Source organism: Anabrus simplex, chromosome 1 (genome assembly GCF_040414725.1).
Source record: "Anabrus simplex isolate iqAnaSimp1 chromosome 1, ASM4041472v1, whole genome shotgun sequence".
Taxonomy (NCBI): Eukaryota; Metazoa; Arthropoda; class Insecta; order Orthoptera; family Tettigoniidae; genus Anabrus; species Anabrus simplex.
In genome coordinates, this window is record NC_090265.1 from 616,700,880 (window position 1) to 616,717,137 (window position 16,258).

The 16,258-nt window shown below is 38.7% G+C and overlaps 1 protein-coding gene across 1 annotated transcript in view; it reads right to left on the minus strand.

The window, feature by feature from the left end:
* LOC136881992 (cardioacceleratory peptide receptor-like) overlaps positions 1-16,258 on the minus strand; it is a 283,179-nt gene that overhangs the window by 151,471 nt on the left and 115,450 nt on the right. Inside the window, exon 4 of the mRNA XM_068229121.1 lies at positions 242-335. Within this exon, the coding sequence (XP_068085222.1) occupies positions 242-335 (94 nt within the window). The remainder of the gene's footprint in view (positions 1-241; positions 336-16,258) is intronic.

Consider the following 16,258-nt stretch of genomic DNA (forward strand, 5'->3'; position numbering starts at 1 on the left):
GTAAATTTGAATGGGAACTGTCGATGCTTTTAAGAATTAATCTCGTCTTTATCGCGATCCTCCTCCTCTTTGCACACACACACACACACACACACACACACACACACACACGAGAGAGAGAGAGAGAGAGAGAGAGAGAGCTGTTGTCGCAGACCTGCGTGATATATATTGTGTGGTAGGACGTGGCCTTACAAAATAAATCAACGCAGAACACAACCAGAAAGTAAAGAATTGTACTCACAGCTGCCGGAGAAGTTCATGGGATGTGTAATGGCGTCATAGCGGTCTATGCTGAGGGCCACTAACACGTAAGTGGATGAATAGGTCACAACCACCTGCGAGCAGACACAAACCACAATCCCACGTTAAACAGAATAATATATTAGACATAATAATAACCGAGCAATTAATACTCTCGACATAAACAAACTAACATAGAATCACATTAGGGGCGACATTGAGTGAAGATGTATGATATACTAATTTAGGCTAATTATAGTGAACTTTTGGTCTGAAAAGTATATAAAACAGGATATACAGGATGAAGCCGAACTCCACCGACAAACATTCGCAGGTTGTTCAGGGATACATTCTGGGTATATTGGTATTAGGGAGTTATAGCATTTCGTTGGGTTTGTTGCCCCAGTTACATTTGTATCAGTATTGCACTCAAGATAACGATGGTGCGCGAGCAAAACTTCGTATCCCACAATGCTCTTCCAATCTATTAGGCTATCCTTCATAAGACTGGTCACGCCTCCCAACCACACATGGATATGCAGTCCATCAGAATTGCGTTTTCCTGTGCTATAGTGTAAAAAAGAAAAGAATATTAAATGCATTATACTGTAGGATTGCTTAAATACGTCATAAACATGTGCATTCCTACAGTACGGTACAATAAGGTTCATTTTACTTTACATCTTGCCACACAGTAACAATAACAATATTACATGCATAAGAAGCAACAACGCTATACGGAAACTTATCGTAGACTAGATGAGAGTAGTGCAAAAAAGGATGCAGCATTAAAAGTTGGTTTTCCGTGGTTTCCTATTTCCACACAGAGGTAAATGCTGGGGCTGAACAATCAAGGCCACGGCCGCTTCCTTCCCATCCTAGCCCTTTCCTATCCTATCGTCGCAATAAGACCTGTGCGACGTAAAGCAAATTGCAAAGAAAAGGTTGTTTTCTACAATAACAAATACATTTATATTGTGATAAATTAGTATTTTGCTGAAAGAAAAGGTCTACGTAGGTACTATTTGCTGTAGAAAAGAAAAACAACATTGTTTTGGGGAGATTTTTGTTGTTTTCCACAACTATACAAAACTGGAACCACTCCGTTTTGTTTTTTTTTGCAGCGGACCCTTCAATTGCATTATTAATCTGTAACGGGCTACCAGAAACTACGGATCCGTTATACCAATATACTCAGAAGGTATCCTTGAACAACCCCCAAAAGTTTGTCGGTGGAGTTCGGCTTCATCCTGTATACAGGGCGAGTTTTCCAAGGATTGCCGTCATTCCTGCATGTCACGTGTCGTTAAACGAGTGCGCGATTGCCGTCATACGGTTCCAGTATGCCCGCAGAAAACCCACCAACTTCGATGAATGAATTTATATATTAAAATTTGCTTTACGTCGCACCGACACAGATAGATCTTATAGTGACTATGGGATAGGAAAGGGCTAGGAGCGAGAAGGAAGCGGCCGTGGCATTAATTAAGGTACAGCCCTCGCATTTGCCCCTGTTGTGAAAATGGGAAACCACGGAAAACAATCTTAAGGGCTGCCGACAGTGCAGTTCGAGCCCACTGTCTCCCGAATGCAAGCTTACAATTGTACGCCCCTACCCGCACGGCCAACTCACTCGTTAATGAATAATTAGGTTGATAAACACATAGAAAACAGTAAGACTTACCATATTATATTAAGTGTTGAACATACTCTCCGTCAGCTTACAGATAAGCAATGTAGAGTGTTATGATATCCGGTTCGCTTTCTGCAATACAGCATCACGAATCTTTAAAAAAACCGATGCGAATTGCGTTTTAAAATCTACAGCCGTAAGGAAACTATTCCCGTGGAAGACCCAAGAAAAAGCGGCTGGATCGGCTGAGAGAGGACATGATGTTGATCAAAGTGTCCCCTAACGACATATTCGGTCGGCAAAAATGGAGAACGGCATGTAGAGAAATGGAACCTTCAGCGCCAGAAAATACGCTAATATACATCAGCAGAACACTTGAGTACAATTTTGGTTTTAGCCAGGGATTTTCATATCGCCTCGCACTGGTCCTGACGAAGGTCACGCGTGAAGTCATCAGGATTGGAACCCGGAACCCTCAGTGACAGAGATACTAAAAACATTCTAAATTCATTCGAGAATGGAACCAATCAGGCTCGAAAATTTTGTCTATAAAAGTTTGAGGTACTGCAGACAGGAGTTAGAAACTTATCCGCTTTGATGAAACCCAAAATGTGAACTGCTGCATTCCTCATAGTGTGAGAGATGTTGCGGAGTATGATTTCAAGGGATATTTTACCACTTTCCTGCCTTAAATTAAAAAGAATCTGGCGCGCTAACGGGTAAGCTTTAGCCTCGTCAACCCGGACTACAGTGATTGTGCGGGCCTTGTAGTGTGTGTTTCTGTTGCTGTGGTTGACCAGCAGGTGTCAGGCCTACAATGATACGATACAAAGTAGAGCAGGACAAACACTAACTGATTAATGAGTGATGTCTATCGGTGCTTCTTCAAGGAAAACAACCGTTTTAAAATGTTCCATACTCGTGTGTAAAGTTGAGAAATGATCTGCTAGAAACGGTTTCAACTGAATAGCTGGCTAAATAATTTCCATATAAATTGCTTTAATGGTGTTCAAATTGTCATCAGTATAATATTGGTCATTATTTGTTATTCCGTCCTCCCCCTCCCAACCCCCATAAATTAGTTATAAACCGTGTAAAATAATTTACTTTTATTGTTCTTTCGTGTAAAATAATAGGAAATGTTGCTCGATAAACACCTTACCGGTACGAATCTCCGGGTACATTTCCACAAGACTTATGGCAGAAAGAATATGTTTGGTAAGTTTTCTATTTCTCAGACCTTGTACCCATCTCAACAATGCATTTTTAAAGAAGAAATTCAACAAAAAATGCTTGTGGGAAAGGAAGTAGCATAATAATTCGTATTTTAATTGAAGGCTGAAATGAATGGATCGAGGAAACATTAGAATAAACATAAAGGTCATAAAATACATTAAAGACTGAACCGCCCATAAAAAATCAACAAAAACATAGGAATATTTTACAAACAAAATTAACATTACTGTCAATGAGCACATTCGTTAATTTTTATGGCATGTAACACAGAGAGTGACTTTGTTTACACTCGCTCACTTAACACAGAAACACGCTAGTACACTGTACATGCAAACTACCACCTTCTGTTTAAACTAGTCCTCTGTCACGTAATGCCCGTGGTTGCATTTACGGGTTTGCATACAAATATCTTTACTCATCACGGTCCGTATTCAGCGTCCACTTATACACACATACAAACAACTACTGCTTCATTAGCTCTACAGAGAGCGTCCTGTGCGTTCATTTCGTTCTTAACATACACTTCAATTCAAGAGATGAATTGACACAAAAGATAGTTAACCTTTTTGCAGTTACCGTCTATTACTCCTATTCACTGTTGCCGGTTTTTAGGCATCTATATAAATAAAATCGTAACGACCGTGTGTATGTAAATTGACTATTTGGGCGAATTTTTCGTACAGCTATTCCTTTAAAGGGTAATAATGACCATCTGCATATTTTTTGGCTTTAGTTTCCTGAAAGTCATATTTTTACCGCCTTCCTCCCAAATTAAGAATGCGGCACAATCTGTCAGACGAACTAGAAAATTGAAATTTGGCAGAATTATTCGTTTTAGCCTGTAACCGACGGAAAACTTCCAAGATCTCTATATTTTTACCTTTTTATCCCCGAAGAATATCGAAATATCGAGGCAATTCTAATGATGGTGCAGACCTTCGTTTCGAGGCATTTCGTGGCTAAATGGTAAGTCCTATCAAAAAATGGGGGCTCAATCTAAGTTCAAATTGGAGTGACCTACAACTTTGGTCCTGTGACTATTTGTCGTATCTCTATTCCTTATATGTTAGATTTGTTTCTATTTCTCAATTGTAAGTAAATTTTGCACTTTTTACACGCATAATTCATACTTTGAATCACTTATAGGAAAGAATAATACAATTCTACACGATCATTGGCCCATACAGTAGCCGTATGTGAGCCAAATGCTATATTTGTGGCTGTCACGTAATTATCCGAAAAGTAATGCACTGTGGGACAATCTTATCCAAATTTCACCCTATTCTACATTTCTAACTCAATGTGACCAATGAATAGACGGAATACGAGAAAATATCATAGAGCTAGCCATTTAGACCGCTAAATACGGCATCTTATGGTACAATCAGTTTGACGATATGACGGAGTGTTTAGCAGCAGTTAATCTGTAAATGGAGGTCTGCAATATTTTAAACATGCATATACTTTTGTAAGTCGATATATATACTGATGTCGTTTTGTAGGGATCAAGAAAGTGTGGGTCTGCTTTTGTAATCAATACTCCCCACATCTGCTTTGACTGGCAGTAGGCATGGAGTCCTTTTCCAACTCCTGTGTAAGTGGCATTAGTAAGGAGGGCCCACCATTGTAAAAAATAATTCCCTTCTCGATTTCACTTGCAGAAGGCAAGGGAGCATGCAGTTTTGTTCAAAACTCCCCTACCCGATTGCGTTTCTTATGGGTAAGGGTGCCTGCCAATATGAACCAATGTACCCATCTAGAATGTGACTAGCGTTAGGCATAGTGGCCTGCTATTTTAATGGAAACTCACCAACTCGGTGTGACTGGCAGTAAGCTGGCTGGCATGAGGAAAAGGGGCGTGTCATTATAATGATAACAGCACAACTCAATTTTGACTGGCAGTAGGGAATTTGCCTGCCGTTATAACAATAACTCCTCAACTGTAATCTGTCTGGAAGTGGGAATTGGGGCCTGCAATTGTAACGAAAACTTTCCAAATCGATTGTGATCTCGCATTAGGCAATGGGCCCTGCCATTGTAATGTAAACTTCCCAACTCGATTGTGAATGACAGTAGGCAAGTGAGCTGCCATAATCATCGCAACTCCGCAATTCACACTTTACATTGGAAACAACGTATGGGGACCTCCCCATGCTGTTTCTCGGATAACGCTAAGAGACATGCAATTTTAAAAATCTTATTCACTGCGCGAACAGTAATTTACTTGTGGTTACTACTGCTACATGCGGCTTGTGCAGTATTTTACGGCTGGATACCTTTCTTGACACCAACCTTATGTAGCCGGATGTATTCACTAGTGCGTGTTTTTATGATGGTAGGTTGTGTGATGTGTTGAATTTAAATGAGGGTGTGTAGTATGGCGAACTAAATCATTAACCAGACCCTGCTAAAATCCTCAGCCTGGCCTAGAAACGAACCCTCTGATCGGAATGTCAATAGGCTGACCGTTAACCTAATGAGCTGGACCTACCTACCAGGGGCTGTCAAAAAATAAACGGAATAACATTGCCGGGAGCGAAACTTGTGCAGTACGCACTTCTGCCGCTAGGCGTGTACAGCGCAAGTCAAAAAAAAAAAAATAATAAAAAAAATTAATCAAAATCTCTTTATTTGCAAATGAGCTGGTGTCTACCTCGGTGGCAAATGGTACACTAAAATACTTTATTGTCAAGCACTAAATATTAAATTAACAAGAGAATAAAATTTTCCTATAATACAATATTATATAATTTACGCTAACAATTTTTTCTATTAAACACACAGCTCATCCTTAATAAATTTACATTGTTTACAAAATTCTACTTATAATATCTCCTGTACTACTTACAAATATATCGATACAGTATGTGGAATTACTTCAAATGATACTGTACAACTGGTATAAGATTAAAATTTACATTGCATTTATTTACTTTTTCTTTTCTTTACCCATTCTGGAACCTAAGTAGCATAACAACCTTTCGCGTCTTAACCAGAGCCCCTTTTACCACCACTTTTCAGAGTTCCTGAACGGCCTTCACAGCTACCGTAGCGGTCCCAGTGCCCTCGAAGTCCCCACTGTACTTCACCCCTACAGGCAGTCCCCTACTTTGGCTGTCCAAACTCCTTAGACCAGGGGATGGAATTAATTTATTCACACACATTTTTTATTTACATTAACCTGCACTGGTCGAATGCCCAGTCGAACATTTCATTTATTTTCTCTGTTGCTGTTTATTCTCTTTTTGAATATCTGTACAGATTTTGGAAAAGGATCAAACACTACCCCTGGTAAACTGTTCCACTCCTTCACACCCTTCCCAATGAATGAAAATTTACCCCAATCGCTTCGGCTAAAATTCCTTCTAATTTTATATTTGTGGTCAGTCCTGCCGATATAATTATTTTCCAACTGAAGCCTCTCATGGATATCTCCCCATGCTTCTTCACCTGTATAGGCTCTATATAATCCTATAAGTCTAGTTTTCTCCCTTCTCTTACTGAAAGTTTCCCACCCTAGTTCCTTTAACATTTCTGATACACTACTCTTTCTCCTGAAATCCCATGTTACAAATCTTGCTGCTTTCCTCTGCACACTATCTATTTCTTTTATTAGGTAATCTTGGTGAGGATCCCAAACACTGTTCGCATATTCCAATAATGGACGAACCATACTTAAGTAACTTTTCTCTTTTAATTCTTTGTTGCATCCTTTAAGTAGCCTCATTATGACATGTAACGATCTGTATGCTTTCCCAACAATGTCATCCACATGACCCTTCCAGTGCAAATTACTTTCAAATCTTACACCTAAGTATTTGCACTTGCCATCTTTTGGGATAACTACCCCATCCAAAGTATATTCAAATTCAGTTTTAAAACTCCTGTTTGTAAATGCTGTAACAGTTGATCTGCCTCCATTAACCTTCAAGTTATTCTCTTCAACCCATTGTTGGATAGCCTCAAGGTCCGTTTGTAATTCTGAACAATCCTCAATGGTATTTATTTCCCTATAAACAATTATGTCTTCTGCATACAATCTATTTTTGATGTTATATTGTTCCCTAAATCATTTACGTATATTAACAAAAGTAACGGACCGATTATACTACTCTGTGCAATTCCCTTCCAGACTTTCTCTTCCTGCGATACGTTAATTCCTACTTTGACTTTCTGAACCCTTGAATTTAGAAATGTTTTTACCCAACGTGTAACCCTTACGTCCAATCCTATTCCCTCCAATTTCTTTAATAATATTCCATGTTCCACTCTATCAAAGGCTTTGGAAAGATCTATGGCTATGCAATCTAACTGGCCTCCTGAATCCAATTGATCTGATATGTCCTGCTGAAATCCCACCAGCTGTGCCTCACAAGAAAATTTCTTTCTAAATCCATACTGGCTCCTCATGAACCAATTTTTATCATCACATATCCCTCTGATGTACTTTGATATTAAACTCTCCAGTAATTTACAAACTATACTGGTCAGGCTGATTGGTCTGTAGTTCTCTGGTTTCCTTTTATCACCTTTTCCTTTATAAATTGGTATTATTATAGATTCCTTCCATTCCTTTGGTATTACACTATTATTTATGACATAGTCAAAGATAAATTTTAAATAAGGCACTATGTACCACCCCATTGTCTTTATCACCTCCCCAGTAATTTGATTACTTCCTGCTGCTTTTCCTTGCTGAAGCAGTTGGATTTCTCTGAAAATATCTTCATTTGTGAATGAGAAGCTTCTTGTTTCCCTCTGTCTCTCTCCCTCTGTATCTTCTGTTTCGGTTTCCAACTCCTGACAATCATCTACTGAATCTCTGAATTCCCTACTAAAGAGGTTTGCTTTCTCAGTATCTGTTAAATATTCACCCCCTTCTCCCACCATTGTAGGAATTTGTATTCCTTTTCCTTTTTGATTCCTGATATAAGAATACAGCTTTTTCCATTTCCCTTTGTGGTCATTACGCTCTTGAAGAATGCCATTCATATAATTCTCTTTTGCTTCCTTTTTCACTCTATTCAGTTCCCTCATTAGCTGTTTTCTACTTTCTCTACTCTCCCTACCTTCTTTGATTTTCCTGTTTACTATTCTACATTTTCTTTTTAATTTTCTTATTTTCCTTGTATAATAAATAGGGTCTGAGATCATTTTACCCTTCTTAACAGGTACAAATCTCTACTCTCCTTCCCAAACGATTCCTTTGAATTTAGCCCAAAATGTATCCACGTTACTCCCTTCACTTATCCAACAACTGAATTGTGATTTAAGGTAAGTCTCAAATTCATCAACTTTAGTTTTTCTGTACAATTTCTTGTCTTGTGTGACCCTCTTATTAAGCCTTTTTGGTACCAGTCCTACATCCATTATTACAGCCTTTTGGTCACCTATTCCTTCTATTACCTCAGTTTTATCAACAATTTCCCATGGTTTAACCAAAAATACATCTAGTAAGTTATTGAGACGAGTCGGTTCTTGTACTACTTGTGTAAATCCTCCCTCCCAAATTTATTTGCCAGTTTCTGTTCATGGGCTTCACTTGCAGCACCATTCCATTCAACCTCAGGCAAGTTTAAATCTCCCCCAATTATTACCACATCATTATTATTGTTTTTATGAGTATAATCTATTATTTTCTCAAATATTTCCATGTCTCTTTCCTCTCTTCCAGGCTTGTATGTTCCTATAATTCCCACCTCCTTCATATTATCACAAATTAATTTTATCCCTGATATTTCATCCCTTTCATCGGTAAACCATTCATGTGAACAGTAAGTTTCCTTCACCAGAATAAACACCCCCCTCCCTTTTTATCTCCTCGGTCTATACGTTAGACTGTGTACCCTTCTGGAAATACTTCTCTATTACCCACCCCTTCTCTCAATCATGATTCCACTCCTATCACCACATCAGTCTCATAAGATTCCATCAATGTACCGAATTTTAATTGTTTATTTACTACACTCTGACAGTTTACCAAGAGCAATCTCAGACCCCCTTCCTCCCTAAAACTTGACTGTTGCAATTGGGTAACTTGAAATTCCTTACTTTCCTGAGTTTCATTTTCTAGTTGGCTGAGCCAGCTTGAAGTACAGCTGGATCTTTCTACTAGTTTTCCTGGTCAGTATTATAACTCAAGGGAGTTGCCTTTTCTACAGTACATATCTTATGATTAATAAAATCTAGAACAATATTTACTATCTTTCGTTTACCTGAATTGTTTGTGTAACAGTATCTCTCGAAACTGCTGCTATCAATTACTTGTGTAATACGAAAATGTTTACAAATTTTAACCATGAAGTCATTGCCAGTTCAGGGCCGCCTATGTTGTCGACCTGGATTGTTCTGTTCATCTGCAGTGATTAATTTTGCTAGCGCTGTTTTGTTCTTGTTTCGGCTTTTATGACGGCAAGTTTAAGCGAACGACGTGAAAACCTTTTATTGGGAAGTTTTAAAAAGATTGAGCAACAGTGTTCGTCAAAAAAGACCCGATTTGTGGCAGACAGGAGACTTGTTCGTACACCACGACAACGCACCTGCACACACTGCCCTCTCTGTTAGACAGTTTTTGGCTAAAAATAGCATGGTTCCGGTGCCCCCCACGCCTGACCTGGCTCTGAGCGACATTTTCGTATTTCCACGCATGGAGAGGGGCATGCAAGGACACAGATTTGACAACATTGAAGAGGTCAAGGAAAAAACGAGGGATGAGCTGTCAGCCATTTCTAAAGATGACTACAAAATATGTTTCGAACAGTGGAAGCAGCGGTGGGACAAATGTGTTAGTTGTAATGGAGAGTACTTTGTCGGGCTGTTTTGCAAAAAAATTGAAAATATATAGCTTTTAAAAATAATTCCATTTTTCTTGGGTACCACCTCGTACTTCCGTGTTCATTATCAATTGTTCTAACGATCCCAAGGTCACCCCACGCCAACCTTCATACAAAAATTTTAAACCATCCATAGCAGCGTGACGAGGTGAGCCCAGGTGAGCCAGGTATAAAACTCTTATGGGCACCCATACAACACGATAGCAGCTTGTGTACATAGGAATTGTAAGAAATATCATTAGGCTGTATTTTTCGGTATCCCAGTTACAGTCACAAGGGTAACCAACCTGTCTCATTTTCTGGTTGTCTTTAAATCAAGCTGGAAAGAAGAAAAAATCAAAGTGAATTATTTCAAACCAAAAATCAACACACACCTTCATCACCACCAAGACCGCATAAAAAAAGGATACAATGGCACAGGCTCTGCAACTTGTAAGTAATGTCGTCACGACACAATGAAACTAAGCGGAAATGTAGGTCGGTTAAACTTTTCAAAATTCTAAATTAAATTGAGAAAATCCATACGATTAAACTTATCACAACAGTTCAGCAATACCTACCGTAATCACCTTCTGGATGGGTGACCATTAGTGCGAGAGAATTGAATTGAATTGAATTTATTGATAATGATGATATACATGCCACTGAGGCTGAAAAGCCCCTTTATGTAGCGTCTACTTATAACACAATACAAGTTTATGAATATACTAACTACATTTTAGAATATTAAAATATCAAATTAAACATTAAACTTAAAATTAAACTTAAAATTAAAATACAGATACCAATTCCAATAAAGTTAAAACATAAATCATATAAGAAGTAGAAAAGCATATCATTCGATTTTTTAATATTTTAGGCTACAAGAATCTCAGAAATATAAAAAACAGAAACAATTTTCTTAGAAATATACATATTTCTTATTATTGGACACAAGAATACCTGATCTCAGCCCCTTGCGTACTCCTCCAGGAAGATAGATGTTAAGGACTGCTTTAGTTGGGTGCAGTTCCTGTCATTTGCGAAACGGTGAAGGTTAAAGACATTGAAGATACGGGATGCAGTGCAAACAAAAGATTTGTTAAATTTAGTGGTACGATGAAGGGGAATTTGAAGGGTAGTTTTTGTAAACCTATTATCTCTGTTATGTACTGACTCCATAGATTTAAATGCATTATATAGGTAGGGTGGGGTCTTCAGTTTGAGAATTTTGTGCGTAGCAACGGCTACTGAGATTTCCCGTCGTTCATGGAGTTTCAACCATTGCAGCTGAATGTAATAGGGTGTTATGTGTTCATCACGCCTGGCATTTGTCACGTAACGAACACATGCGTTTTGCACCCTCTGTAGTTGTATGTTCAAAGTTTCGGATAAGTCGTTGTATACGACTGATCCATAGTCAATTATGGGGAATATAAGACTTTGAACAAGTAGTTTCCGCATAAAAGGTGGTGTACATGACACGTTACGTTTCAAAATATGCATGGATGACACAACTTTTCTGATCACATTTGACGTATGATCAGACCAGGATAGGGTTCTGTCGAAAATGAGTCCTAGATTGTTAACGGTGTCACTATAATGGATATCTGAATCTAGAATTTTTATTGGTGGGAGGGATTTGAGGTCAACAGTTTTCAGGAGTTTTGAGTAACCTATGCAAATAAGCTGGGTCTTAGCCACATTTAATTGGAGATTATGATTTGCGCTCCATTCGATCAATCGAGAGATATCATGGTTGAAATGCATTATACAAGAAGGTGCGTTAGTGGGACTGAAGTGGAAGTAAGCTTGTAAGTCATCAGCATACATATGGAAAGTACTACTTTTAAAGACTTCAGAAATGTCATTAATATAAATAGAAAAGCATAAAGGACCGAGGACTGATCCTTGTGGTACGCCACAGTTTACTGATTCCCAGATAGAGGATCGTCCGTCAACAAATGTAACTCTTTGTGATCTACTTGATAGATATGATTCAAACCAAGATAGAGCACTCTGCGAGAAACCAATTGACTTCAACTTTGCAAGAAACAACTCATGATTAACAGAGTCAAATGCCTTAGAGAAATCAAAGAGACATAAGATAGTAAGCTGTCTCTTATCGATGGCCGCGCGTATATCGTCCGTAACTCTCAGCAGAGCCGTAGTAGTACTATGGCCTTTCTTGAAGCCAGATTGGTAGGGATTTAGGATGTGATATTTAGACATATATTCACATATCTGCTCATGAACAATTCTTTCTAATGCCTTACTAAGTGCACAGAGGATATTGATAGGCCTAAAATCACTACAGACTGTTGGGATTTTCTTTTTGGGCACAGGACGTACATTGGCACGCTTCCATTCTGAGGGATACACTCCATTCTGTAGAGAGAAGTTAAATAAATGCACAAGGGCAGGAAGAAATATGTCAATGCAATTAGAAATCATGGATATTGAGATATTATCTGGACCTTTAGCTTTAGTTCGAATTGATCTGACTGCTTTTTCTACTTGTGAAGGGTGTACGTACATGAAATAGAATTTATCTCTGTTACTTGGAGTGACAGATCTATAATGTTTGGTAGTTTCTGATACTTTCGGAGAGTTGAAGTTAGAGACTGATGCCATATAATATTCACTTAATTCGGATGGAGTAACAGGCATCTGGCTATCTTGAGAGTGACTGGCTCCAATACCAAGTGATTTTGCAGCACGCCAAGAAGCTGAGGTGCTCTTACAGTTACGGAAGATGTTGTACGTATACTTCACTTTAGCGTTTCTAATGACTTGTTTTGTCTCATTACGCAAGACCCTGAATTGCTCGTAATCATCTGGAAGTTTTGTTTTAATAAATTTCTTCCTAGCTCTGTCCCGTTTACTTATCAATTCCTTAATACGCTTATTGAACCATGGTGTTGACTGGTGTTTTACGAGAATTCTTTTTGGGGGCGCATGCTTGTCATAAAGAAAAAGTACAAAGCTGTTGAAGAGAGAGACTTTTTGATCTATGTCATTAGACTGGAAAAACACATTCCAGGGTAGTAATTCAGCGTCAGCACGAAACTTGTTTACGTCAAATTTACTGAAGTCTCGAACAAGAATTGTTTTTGGAATCTGTTTTGGCGTGGATAAATTGAATACAGCATATAGAAAATCATGACCAGAAAAAACGGCAGCTGGTTCCTGTCCGTATTCTACTACCAACTCATTGCAGTTGGATGAGATTATGTCAAGAGTGCTATCGGAAGTGGCAGTATGAAAGGTTGGATTGAATGGAAGGCAGTCGAGGTTACAAGCGTTGAGCACATCGCGTATGTTATTGCTTTCAAACGTCCCAGTGCCGAAAAGAGAGAGAGAGAGAGAGAGAGAGAGAGAGAGAGAGAGAGGAGAGGGAAGTATTATCCACTATGGTTATCTCTGGAATCGGTGATAATGCCACGCATTTACCTTCTTGGGGGCACATTGAGAGCATTCCTCACACACTACGTACGCACAGGTACTGTGAGAGAGAACCGAACACAAATACATGCAAGTATGTTACAGCCTGACACCCACAAATTACCTCAATTTCAAAAGAAAAAAAGAAAAAGACAAACACTTCTACAAAAGCTGTAAACAGCTTAATGCGCTATGTCATCCTTGTCGGGAAAGAGAACTACTCAGAACTATTACTCACGGACCTGTGGGGACAAAAGCCAACTATTGCTCTACCGGATCACCATCGGGCAAACTCCGGCACCGAAAGAGAAGCACTTTGTGCAGCGGATCTGGTAAAATCAACTTGCTTTACAAAGAAACACAGAGGGTGAGGCAAAATCAGAAGGCCCGTTTTCAAGATATCTAACCTCTTAACTAATGGTAATTTTATTAGTTTTACGTTCCACTATCACATTTGACCGTTTTGTGAGACGCCGAGAATCCAGAACTTCGTCCCTCAGTAGTACTTTTACGTACTGGTGAATCTACTAACGTATTTGAGCACCTTCAAATACCACCAAATTGAACTGGGATCGAACCCGCCAACTTAAGCTCAGAAGGCCAGTGTTCTACCGTACGACCTAGTCGGTCCAACTCTCAACCAATCAATATTCTTGGATGTTACGGATTTTGTATCTCCTACATTTACATTGCTTACTAATCTTCATGCTTTCTATGTGATCTTAGATATAACACATTCTATCAACTATAGAAATTCATACCGTATACTACGAATATAGAAAAAAATCAACAATAGCTTTGCTAGGAAAAGACTCCAGGGTTCGAAAAGAAAACCGTTTGCACCATTCCGTTCCTTTGCCTTCCCTGCAAGTATTTTGGAAGAATTTGATCAAATAGACAAGCATTTGCTATCGATTCACTTCTCATATTTCCAGAGAATAGAAAGTTGTACATAAAATGGAGTGAATGAGAGTATTAGGATGTAGCAATATCATGTAAACCACCTACAACACAGGCAAAGTAGCCTTCGCGACAATGAAAACTTATATGGAATAATATTTCTAATAAATGGATTCCTCTTCAGTGGAAAGCGACCTTATATCTAACAATAAGTGAAACTATACCAACAAAGGATAAGTTATTCCGACATGGACGGTCTGACTCCAACATTGTCAACAAAGAGAGACCTTAATACATCGTGCTGTCTTGTGTAAGTGCGGACGTATGGGCGTGGTCGTTCGCAATGACTCCAAATCCCATCTTTGAATATCTACTCATCAACATAGGAAATGCATTCATCCCGGTCCCGGTCACGGTCAACAACGCAGTTCTCTGGCTAACTGCAGCAACCATTCACTTCATTATGGAACACTAGCTGCCTCTGTGGATTCGTGGTAGAGTGTCGGCCTCCGAATCCCAAGACAGCGGGTTCAAACCCGGCAGAGGTAGTCGGATTTTTGAAGGGCGGAAAAAAAGTCCATTCGACACTCCATGTCGTACGATGTCGGCATGTAAAAGATCTCTGGTGATATATTTGGTATTTACCCGACAAAATTAATTAAATCTCAGCCATAGACGCCCAAGAGAGATCCGCTTTACTCTGTCTGCCATCTAGCGGACCTAGAGTAAAACGGAACGTCGAAATTGACGAGCAGACAGCCAGATGGCGTCAAATCGAAATGTCTGCACACGGTAGCTGAGGCCATACGATTATTATTATTATTATTATTATTATTATTATTATTATTATTATTATTATTATTATGGAACACCGGCGGAAACCAAGACAATTAAGCTTAAGAACATTTCAACAATACATATGGTTGGAAAGATATATATATATGAGTGTAATAAGATGTCAACAGGGTTTGGTTCATTCTTATACTAGTTTTAATTCATATCGTAACAGTGCTTGAATATTGCAATTGTCATATCAGTATAAGGTGCTAACGTGTCACGGACTGCTTAATGAACTGCTAATATAAAAAATAAAGTTAAAATGTGATCAGTTCTCGTCATATTTTTATAATCATAAGGAGCCAGGATGATGAACTTTAGGCAGCGTATCTCGTCAGTATTTTTGTATCCATTATACATGTTTATTTTAAAAGGTTAATTTGGTAATAAACAAGTGAAAAAATGTAACGAAAGCTCCAGAATTTATCCTGAGACAATCTGCAACTCGACTTTTATTTTGACCATTTAGCGAATAACTAAAAATGAAATAAGCAATTATAATAAAAGTGAATACATACGAAACAAATCAAATTCATAGATATTTGATTTAGTTTTTCCATCGTCTGTCAAACCTATTCAGAGAACACAGTATTCGGCATTGAAGTACAAGATGTGTATACAAAGTACGGTGAACTGACCGATATTGCTAAGACAACGTTTGATAATACTGTGTGTATGCTCATGTAAATAAAGAGAGATATCTCGAGAAGCGCCACGTAGCGTTGAACACTCGGAGCTGAAGCAGATTATTCTGCTGTGGCTAGTCGAACCTAATGCGTGTGAAGACTCGTGTCATAGTGCAATGGAGCGACGTATAAACATGATGTTGTGTTACAAATTGGGAAAATTGGCGGCGGAGACCTTGTGATGTTGCTGGAAGTTTACGGAACAGAAGCTGTGAGCAGATAATGTGTTTACGACTAGTTCAAACGTTTCCGGGTTGGACAGGAAACTCTTGATGGTGCGTCACATTCGGCTCGACCGTAATAAGCATATGTGCAAAAAACAACAAGCAATTGCGACAGATGCTGGCATAAACTTATCGACTGTCTCTTAAAAGGATATAGGAGGAATCAGGGAATAGCAAGGACAGTGTGAACCCCATCATTCAGAAGAATTTGATGTTGATGATGATGATGATGATGATGATGATGAT